Source organism: Palaemon carinicauda, chromosome 2 (assembly GCF_036898095.1).
Source record: "Palaemon carinicauda isolate YSFRI2023 chromosome 2, ASM3689809v2, whole genome shotgun sequence".
NCBI lineage: Eukaryota > Metazoa > Arthropoda > Malacostraca > Decapoda > Palaemonidae > Palaemon > Palaemon carinicauda.
In genome coordinates, this window is record NC_090726.1 from 141,270,808 (window position 1) to 141,282,270 (window position 11,463).

The 11,463-nt window shown below is 35.3% G+C and overlaps 1 protein-coding gene across 2 annotated transcripts in view; it reads right to left on the bottom strand.

Moving 5' to 3' along the window:
- LOC137627513 (serine/arginine repetitive matrix protein 1-like) overlaps positions 1 to 11,463 on the bottom strand; it is a 148,648-nt gene that overhangs the window by 4,856 nt on the left and 132,329 nt on the right. For both annotated transcript variants that reach the window (XM_068358611.1, XM_068358604.1), the window contains exons 6-7: positions 1,505 to 1,672; positions 46 to 255 (exon numbers count right to left, since the gene is read on the bottom strand). In XM_068358611.1, coding sequence (XP_068214712.1) covers positions 46 to 255; positions 1,505 to 1,672 — 378 coding nt within the window. The remainder of the gene's footprint in view (positions 1 to 45; positions 256 to 1,504; positions 1,673 to 11,463) is intronic.

Here is an 11,463-nt window from a genome sequence, read left to right on the forward strand (position 1 = left end):
ATTAATTTTATAATTATCTTTACCACTTAAAATCTTAACGCTTACTTTGACTCCTTGGGCTAGAGTACCACCACGAGGGACAGCGTAGTACTCTACTATATCTTCGTCTTTTGTATGAACTATATTATGCTGAGTTTCATTCACTTTTTCATGAACAGATCCGTCACTGAGTGATGAACCCGAATCTGGAAGTGATTCGTTATCGTATTCTTCGTGCTGAGTTGTTCTTTCAGTTTCAGTTACCACATGACCATCCTGTGAAAAGACATAATTGATAACACAAGTTTAAAAATATTAAGGGTATAATGTATAAGTATCTAGGTAAGATAATGCTCATTGATTTAATAACGCAAGCTTTGTTAAGACTTGACCAATAATTCATGGACACAACGAACGTCAATTCTCTGGCATTTAAAGCTGAAGTGTAATCATGTTGAAACAAACTCTTATTGGAAAAAATCGAAACTTCACCTATAAAAATATAAAATCATGCAAATCGTAACACAACGTTTAGCGAAAAGGCAGCAGATAGTATTTGAAGTAACAAAGCTAAGTTCATAAGCAGAAGCTGAAAGTGCCATGGTGTTAGTGTATAACACTCGCGGTGAGAAACATAGCAGGAAAGGTAATGGAAGTTGGAGGTATATTATTGAAAATATCAAGTCTATTCGTTAGGGTCTGGCGCTGTGGTAGGGTGTTTGAAAATATATAACAAATTAAACTTAAAACTAAGTATCTAATATGCTCCTTCAGCAAGTGCGGAAAGAGTTTGGCACTCTCTCCAGTGAGGAATAAAATACATGCACAAAGAATCTAATTCTTAAAAGTGAAGGTTGCAAAGAATAATAGCAAGTTTTATAATTACACGACCTCGAAACTAAACTGGACAAATTAAGCAATAAAAAATACTTAACAGTGTAGACTAACCCATTTTGAGCGTAAATTTCAAATTTAAGAAAATCTCTTGTGTGCTACTGTGGAATTGAAATATAAATTTAATTAGAAAGATGCCCAAAGATACTACGTAGGTTCAGCATTAAGAAAATTTAGATTAGATCTTTGGTTTCATTACGTGATCATGATTAGGAGAAACGATAAAAGTTAGACTTCGTAAACATGCATTAGGGTTACATCTTTTGAAAATTTAGCCTATTTCCTAGTTGTACTCCACTGTACTTTAATAGGGAAATTCTAAAATTTAAATAAAACTAAACCAAGAGGAAACACAATATAGATTTAAGATAAAAACCAAATGAAAACCAAACATTAAGCAATCTTAAAAAGTAATTATTTAGATGAGATAATACGGTGTCATACTGTACATATCTGAAATGAGACGGTGAAAAGGATAAGCCATAATATTACAGGTTACAGAGACCTTACCAGTCTCAGAACCCAATATATGCAGACATGGCCAAGCCCAGCTTCTGGTTTTAAATAATAAAAACCAGATAACTCTCATAAAGAGTTCGGAAGATCGTCTATTATAACCATTATAACTTACTTGTATTCGACTGGTCTCATGCACGTCCTCTGTGTCAACGGTTCCCCACTTTCGAGCAGATTCGTGTACTAAACGACGTTCGGGTTTGGCCACTTCCCAGCCTCTGCCTTCCCTAGCCTCTGTCAGAGCACGTAGGTCAGTGCGACCTTCAACGTGGTCCTCTACCTCCTGCGAAAACACAAAAAGTCGAAATAAGTCAAACAAAAAACACTACTTAAATGATATTAAAAATAATCAACAGGAGCCTCCTAAATTACACAACTTTCGATGCATTTCTCTCTCTCCCAGCTCTAAAGAAAAACATACAAGAGAAAAATACTTGAAAAAAACACAAACATACATACACACTCACACACACACACACATATATATATATATATATATATATATATATATATATATATATATATATATATATATATATATATATATATATATATATATATACATATACCACAGACACACACAGAATGTCATCTCTACATATTTGCTGAGAGACCACCATTTAAAAATAAGTTAGAAATGTACTGTGGAGGAGCTTATATATGCATACACACATACATACACCCAACACACACACATATATATACATATATATATATATATATATATATATATATTTATATACATATATATGTATATATATATATATATATATATATATATATATTGCATGTATACATGCATATCCATGTAATTAACCAACTAATGGAAAAAACAACAGAGTATGACAAACCACTATATATGGCATTTATAGACAATGAGAAACCTTTTGATTCTGTCAAAACTTAAGCAGTAATGAAAGCCCTTCAAAGACAAGGAATAGGTGAATCTTATCTTTGAACATTTGAAAATATCTATACAGGAAGCACAGAGATCCTAAAACTACATAAGATAGTGAGAAAATTCCACAGCGTGCTTAAAAGAAGTTTTCAAGAATTTAAATTGGGAAAATGTAAGAATCAATATTAATGGGAAATACCTTAACGACTCAACATTTGCAGTGACATAGTTCTATTTAGTGAATCATGGGAGGAATTGCAAAAGATAATAGAAGATTTGAATAGAGAAAGCAGGGCTGAAAATAAATATGAGTAAAACTAATATAATGTTCAATAAAATGCAGAGACAAAAAATGAGGGTTATGGACGAACCTCTAGAGATTGTTAATGAATATATAAATTTAGGACAGCCAGTAGGTATTTCCCCAGGACATGAGACCGAAATTAAAGGGGGGAATAAGTATGGGATGGAGAGGGTTTGGTAAACAAACTGAGATTATGAAATATAATATGCCACTTCCTCTAGAAAAAATTATTTAATTGGATGGTCCTACCAGTATTAACATATGCATCAGAAACTAAAGCCTTAGAACACAAACTAGTTACAAAACAAAGCGCTATGGAAAGAATAATAATGGGAATAACACTAAGAAACAGAAAACGAGCAACATGGATTGAGAGCAAACCAAAGTAGAAGATATTCTAACAACATGCAAGAAAAGGAAATCGACATGGGCAGGACATATAATGAGAAGTACAGATAATAGACGGACAAGAATAACAGGATGGGCCCCTAGTGATTGCAAACATATCAGGGGAAGGAAGAGAAGACGATGAATTGATGAGCTAAGAAAATTTGCGGGTATAGACTGGCACTAAAAAGTTCATAGACAGATGCGAATGGAACATGAATGGAGCCTTTGTCCTGGAGTGATCATGATAATATTCCTATTTACTTCAGCTATTTCCACAAGTGTGGAGTATTTTGTATAAATATGAAGTCAATATGAACAAGAACAGTAATATAATTTTGTAAATTAATAAAAGCGTAATCATTATTTCAAAAACATAATAACAAGCAAAATCACAAGTCTGGGTACATAGATATCAACCATTACTTTCCGCTTTGGAAACTCAATTGCCTTTTTAGAGATAAGGAATGAGGTATGCAAAGGCAAACCACCAATCAGGACTCTCTCTCTCTCTCTCTCTCTCTCTCTCTCTCTCTCTCTCTCTCTCTCTCTAAGTGTTTCTGTGTCGATGGTAGCAAGTAGGCCATTGCCAAGTGTAACGTAAAACCTGTTACTGAACGTTTTTACGGAAGTTCTTAACAGGTGTGTTAACGATAAACGTTTCCGGTGACCTTTGCCCAGAATGAGGAAATAAATCTCAAAACATCTCCAGAACCTCTCTCTCTCTCTCTCTCTCTCTCTCTCTCTCTCTCTCTCTCTCTCTCTCTCTCTCTCTCTCTCTCATTTCAATCTTAATTTAATAATAGCCGTCAAATACATTTTACTCTATTTACTTATTACACTGAAAAGGTAACATCACCTGTTCAAACTAATACAACTGAGTAAGCTAGGCTGCCCTTTCAGTAAAATTAATTAGTTATGAAAATATTAAAGAAAATACATATGCATATCGTTAACCTTAATAAAAAAATAGAATAATTAACCTTTAATATTAAATTACAGCTTTCCTCTCATTAATAATCACAAAAACTCACCGTTCCATCTCTCAATACCTAATCTATAAGACGTTATTAGGAACAAAAACTCACAGTTCCACCTCCCACTCACTACCTATTCTATAGGACGAATCAAATGAAAAAAGAAGAGAACAGAAAATACGCTTATTAAAATATATTAGGATACTCAAGTATCATTCTCTTGGAACAAAACAGTTGTCAATGAATTCGAATGAAGAGTTTCGAGGATATATATATATATATATATATATATATATATATATATATATATATATATGGGATCTGTATGTATCACAACTAGAAACAAATTTGATTATACATATAATCAATCAATATGAAAGATACTCTGTATAATGAATATCATAAGGAGAGAAGAAACTGCCGAAGTGTTCTATCAAAACACGAAAACTCGAAGCCATAAATGAGGAAGGCCATGGTACAGTTGGACACAGGGGCACAAGGCACACCTTGCTCTTTGAGAATGCACGTTCTCTCACTACTGGCGCCATCTCTCACTACACTTAAACAGTTTATTACAGGGTACACTTCAGAACGTGGTGTGCCTGAAATTCCTGTGTCCGACGGTACACAAACCAATGCTTGTAAATATTAGCTATGTAGACGAGCCCTAGTGTAAGGAAGGTAGATACGAGTTGAATCGGCAGTCACAAATGAAGACACAGATGTTTTATTCAGTTACTAATCAAAAGTTTTCGGCTACATGAAATTGCCATCCAATAAATAAGTAGAAATATTTTAGTGAAAGTTCACAACTACTTTCATTACATATCAAGTCAGAGAGGTAACACAAGTCACCCTAACATTTTTAAAAAATCAGTATTTCTTATAATACATAGAACTTAATAAACTAGAAAAGTCAGAAGTAAGATATTCAGGAAAGGCTAATTAAGCGTGTTGCTTATAACGCTTTCTCAAAGCTTATCTAATTTTTTTTTTCTAATGAGCTTGCCAAACTTGATAGGTCGTTTGTCATCACTATCAGTGTTACTAATATTTTCATTTATTTTTCCCTATACTTCACACATACTTTCGGGAGATTTATCCTAAATAACAACTACATCAGATAGCTCTTTCAAAGGAAGAAAAACGGTTTGAAGAACTCTAATTGGCTCCGAAGTTTCTAGGGGATAATTCAAAATAACAATCGTTATAGACAATGAGTGTCACACAACTCTAATACAAATATTTAATAATACATTTTGTAACCGACCCCATATTGTTTTTTTATTTATTTTTTTTATTTCTACGGGAATAGAACTGCAACATTTACTAGCAGAATACGTTATACAAGGATGTTTAATGCAAACTTTTATAATTCACACACATCCTTAAAAAATACGGAAAAAGACTTGGCCATGAAGCCCTCATAAACCTGAATTCCAAAGTGTGATTTACATAATTAACAATGTAAAAGAAAATATTTGTAAGAACAATAATAGATGTTGTTGATTCGATAAAGGACTGAATATCAAGAAAAGCTTTTGGCCTCATATCAGATTCTAATGATGTTCAATCAATGATTCTTCTTATATCATTCTATATCGCTGGATTTCACAAATATCCAAAGGTACAATTGAAATGATCTATTGAGTTTTCACGAACGAAATTAACTGAACAACTGAACACTTCAAACTGTATTCTGGGAGGATTAATCGGCAGAACAGTAAAGGAAATAACATACATACCTCAAATCCTTAACTTTTTAACACTACTCTGAAAATACGACCACATATTTCAAAATACAAGTAATTAGTTCCTGGAGTCAAGGGAAAGCACTTATTCTTCGGTTTTGAAGCTATACATTCGTTTTTTTCTACTCATAAAATCATATTGGCATTATTAGGGTATAATATGACATAACTTATTATTTAGGATATCAACCGAATCAATATGGGAAAAACCTCTCTCAAAGAAATTCACTGGCTTTTCAAACACACAGTACACTGTTTCAACTACTAATCATTATAAATTTTATCACTAGGGCACTAACGGGGTGTTTCATCGTATTGGATATGACTTCATCGGTTTTATAAAATATATTAAGCCGTTATTGTAAACAAATCCACAGATATTTAGACCTCGAGCCAATCTAAAAGTACATTATAGACAGAACCTAAATGAGACGTACTTTTAGTCTGTTATGGTACGTACTGTACAGTATTATGGGGATTACCTTTTATATCGCCTTTTTTTCTCAACGAAGATATATATGAATGGGCTTGGTCCGTATGTACGTGTGTACAAGCGAGTGAGGTTGCAACGCCTCAGGTCGTCCAGGTGAATGCGGCTTTATTGATGATAGTTATGCTGCACTTGTTCCGCCTGTGTTAGCAATAGAACCAGATGACTTCTTTGTTAACCCGACCCACAACACCGTTCAGAACCACTTTACACTCAAGATCATCTCAATACGGAAATCCGGAGGAGAAACTGGAGTAGAGAAAAGGGAGGTTTTTGTGGGAGATCAGGGTAGAGCGCGAGGGTTGGGTGGCGGTCAGCAAGGTGGACTGACTAGCATCAGGCTCAGCCAGGGCCTCCTCCTAAGCCCACTCTCAGGGGTCTGGACTACGAAATCTGTCCCCGGGCCCAGCCAGGCCTTCGCTTCTTATTAGATCCCTTATTTGTTCTCAGAATGGCGCCACTCCAGGTGGAACATTGGAAATTGGTCTGGGTTATATCTTCTCGGTGGTCTAAAGCATCTTCCGACCGACGTTTGTCTGGAAAGATCTTGAGATGAGTTCGACGAAAGTATTTCAATATGGAAAGGACTGATCTTTTTCTTGGCAAGACAGCAAGGGGTTGGGGGTGTGGGAACTCTCAGTGGGGCAACTCAACCTCCGGCACCCCCGCTTTAATCTGTCTTTTAAAATTACGACAGTGATGAGGTAATCCGCTTGCACTGGAGCCCAGTCTAGTGTGCTTCAAAATCGCATTCAAGAAATCCTGAATAGTTCAGGTTGCATTTAACTAGTTACCCAGCAGTAACATAAACAGAAATCAACGTTAACGTACAACTCAACATGAGTTTTTCGTTAAGTTTGAAAGCTGGGTATGCAGAAGGCCGTTCCAGATGCGACTTCCAAGAGGCCTTCGGGGTAGCTCGGAGCGTACAGCTCTCGTTGAACTATCACTTTGGTATTGTTGGATAGCCAGTTCCTATGGCATTGGCAGGCGTTCAGTGAATGGAGGGAAGGAGTACGGGATGTGAGAGAGGGGGTGGACTGAAGGAGAGAGGGAGGAAGGGAAGTTTTTAAGAGAACCTGTATATGGAATGGTCTACCCTCCGGCGGCTGGGTGAGTCATATTCTCTCGTCGTCGGTCTGACCCTCGGCCTCTGCCTTAACGGGCAATATTAACGACAGTAAATTTTAGTACGACATTCAATGGACTTCACTAGGCTAATTTATTGACGGGATAAATAATCACAAAGAAACAAGACGTCGACGATGAAAAGTCATTCCAGTTTGCTCTACTTACACCAGTTCAGTGGAACTAATGATCCAAAAGAAAGGCATCGCTCAATAACGATCTTATTAAGTCCTGAAATGGATTTAAAATTGCTCTAAACTTGAAAAATATATAAAAAACAAGACGTAAAAACTCAACGGAACGTTAAATCGTAAGCAAACTCTTTATCATGGCCAGTTTATGAAGAGTTAAAAAATACAATTTGAAAACAGCTAACGATCATCACGATTGCAGACGTATCTTGGCATTTAATTTTGCATGAATGTGTACAGGTGACTATGCACACTTGCATTTAGCATGCAAGGGCTCTCTCAAAGAAGTAATAAGAAAGAAACGCACGTACGATTTTCAGTCACACTTGGAATCATGTGAGCGCCTGAGAGAATGTTAGTCAAACCCAACAAGGTTTTGGATTTGGAAGCGACCGTTGCTGCTGGCCCTAAGCATCTTGCGTCCGAAGCTGTTTCCTTAAGTATTCCATCAATTTCCGCCCGACGAAAGGGAAACACGCCTTGGGGAGAAAAGGCCAAAAATGACATGACATTTTCTATGGAGATTTTTTGAGCAACGTGGACACACTCACATGCAAGCACATAAAAAATGCACCAATGTATGAGAAAAATTTTGTATTATGAGGGATGTACGCAATCACATGGAAACACATTTCCAGGTGCCTTAAACACTGAGATGTAAGTATGTTCATTATTCAGCAAATATTACAAAAGAGAGTTTTAGATTTTCTATTACAAATGATACCTAACAGATAGTGACTAATATTATTCATAATAATATAAATAAAACTATTTCGTACACAGATAAAAAGGAAATTCTTTGGGAAACAGGTAAGAGCGGTGTCGAACTAATTGAAGCAAACAGGGGCTAATAGATAAAGGTTGAATGTAATCCAATGTTGGTCATATTGAAGTTCAAAGTTTCCTAGCTATTAAAAATAAATAAATAAAAAAATAAATAAAAATAAAAAAAAAAAAAAGTGGAAAAATGTGGGTAACAGTTTAAAAAAAAAAAAAAAAAAAGAGTTGGTACTTGAAATAAGATGACGGAAGGAACGATCTAAAATGATCAAAATTGTCCAAGCGACCGGTGGCTTCTTTTCGTCAAACGGCGAACTTTAATTACAATTTCTTTTTCTTATGCTATAAGGCGATAAAGTTATCTTGTTTTTATCACTTATTTTTTGTTTTGTTTTTGCTTTGCCAAGGTGATGACAAGACACTAATAAGAGCCAAATTAACCTGCCAGTCAAGACAAAACAATTCAACGAAGAAAGGAACTACGAAATTACGAAAAAATAAATATGAAGCTAAAAACAAGTTGACTTATATAGAAGTGATTATTTGGAATGAATCCAAGTATTGCGGTACTTAGAGAGAGAGAGAGAGAGAGAGAGAGAGAGAGAGAGAGAGAGAGAGAGAGAGAGAGAGAGAGAGAGAGGGGGTCTTTTGTTTGGAATGAATCCAAGAGTTGCAGTACTTTTAGATTCATCTAAAGAAGCAAAAGTGATCGAGTAAGAAGGAAAGTTGAATATACATGGGACCATCATGATTCTCTCTTCATTATGTAAAATCAATAATGATCATTGCCATACAGTAAATAGATTCGCTAATTCTGTGCAGCTCATTACATTATAAAGTGACCTGGATTTACTGTAGCAATCAAATTTGAACCGAAACAAGTTGGAAATAAATAAATAAAGCTAACAGCAAAGGAGAAAAAGCACGCATATATTATTGCTACTTAATCGTAGTATAGTAAAATACCAAATGAATTAAAAAGACGTAATATTCCAATAACGAAGAATATAATGTATGCTGTATGTCTAAATATTTAATTGTAGTATGTAAGTATATAGCTGTATATCTATAATATATATATATATATATATATATATATATATATATATACATATGTGTATATATAATATATAAATATACATACATATGTGTATATATATACATATATATGTATATTTATATATATTATATATACACATATATATATATATATATATATATATATATATATAATATATACAGTATATATATATATATATATATATATAGAGAGAGAGAGAGAGAGAGAGAGAGAGAGAGAGAGAGAGAGAGAGAGAGAGAGAGAGAGAGAGGGGAAACAAAACGGGAGAACATACATGTTTAATTGCTTAATAAAGAGAATAACTCATATTCAATTTAAAAGTGCAAATCTCCCTTCCCAAAGTATTGGATCCTTTGTCTAAGAGGTGAGTTTTTTATCGCCAAAGAAGTAAAGTCCCGTAACATCCTAATCTGACCTATCTCCTCTTTCTTGTTCTATCAAAGCTTAGTTTGAGCAGTTATAATAATACCCGATTAATTCCCTTGCCCTCATGAAAAAGGATAGTTATGATACATGGGAAGATGTCTTTATGATTTGCTATGAAGAAATTTAATTTAATTATCTTCTCGAATGGACAGTAAATACTATTTATTCAAAAAACAAAATCGCTTACTCTATACTCGTCCATATATTTGAATCGAGAGAGAGAGAGAGAGAGAGAGAGAGAGAGAGAGAGAGAGAGAGAGAGAGGGGGGGGGGCTTGTAGTGATGCTGACGATAGGTCCACCTAGTCAAAGCAGCGGGAATGAAAGTGCTCTGACGACCGCACCCCTATAAACCAGGTGGTCTCTGATGTGCGTGCAACAGGTGTTGTCGTCGAGATGGAATGTCTAATAAAAGACTTTCGTGCAATTTAACCTCTCTTCTATAGTAAGTGAAAGGTTTTTTCTCTCTCTTACACACATTATAAACGCAGAACAGGATAGGAAAAATGAATAATCGACAAAGGTGAAAAATATTACAACAATGTTACTCTACCGATCATCTAACTAATCAGCGATCCATAATTTTAATCTACCTGAGATGTTCAGCTATCTCACCCCATTCTTCATTCATGTCCTCTCTCTCTCTCTCTCTCTCTCTCTCTCTCTCTCTCTCTCTCTCTCTCTCTGGGGTTCCTGACCCTTCGAGCCAGATCAACTGTCTGTGGCTCTGTGCATTCTTCCAGCGAATTCTTTTCCTTTCCATTTCTTGATGAAAATCCCCTCTGGCCGTCCAATGCGACGTTCAGCATTCATCTCCTCTTACTTCAGATGTTGATCTTTTCCTTTTTTTCTTGGTTACTCCGGATTACACTCCACTCTCTCTCTCTCTCTCTCTCTCTCTCTCTCTCTCTCTCTCTCTCTCTCTCACTCTCTCTCTCTCTCTCTCTCTCTCTCTCTCTCTCTCTCTCTCTCTCTCTCTCTCTCTCTCTCTTACCCATTTTCTTCTCTTCGAATTTCCAAAATTTAACCCTTCCTCATAGCTGGCACCTTTCACAACAAAGGAAGAGGAGAAAGTACTTGAATATAACAGCGTCCATTTACCCCACGCATGCGTAGTCCAGGTCACTTCCTAAAATAAGAGTGTGCGTAAATGTCAGCGTACATTTTTTTCTTTTGCATTTGCCGTTAGTTTTTATTAACTGAAACAAATGGAGATAGAAAAACACACTTCCAATTATAGTTTGCTCTAGTGTTTCATGATTTACTTCACGTAGTACAGTATATTTAAACTGGTTTGGGTCCAAAAAAGCACAGGGTAGAGACAGATTAAGAATTTGAACAATGAACGCAGGCTCATTTGTCATTAATATTTAACAATAGAGAGAGAGAGAGATAGAGATAGAGAGAGAGAGAGAGAGAGAGAGAGAGAGAGAGAGAGAGAGGAGAGAGAGAGAGAGAGAGAGAGAGAATGTAAAAATAACTTTGAGAATTATGTATATTTCAAAATTATTACCAAATTTTACTATGTCCAGTGTCATTTTCATTTAGGTAATGGAAATTTAACGTTCCATATAACAGGAGTCAAAGTTCAGGCGTAACGGATTTATTTTGAAAAATTATAAGAGAATTTCCTTTTTCATAATGAGTCGAAAGTTCGCAACC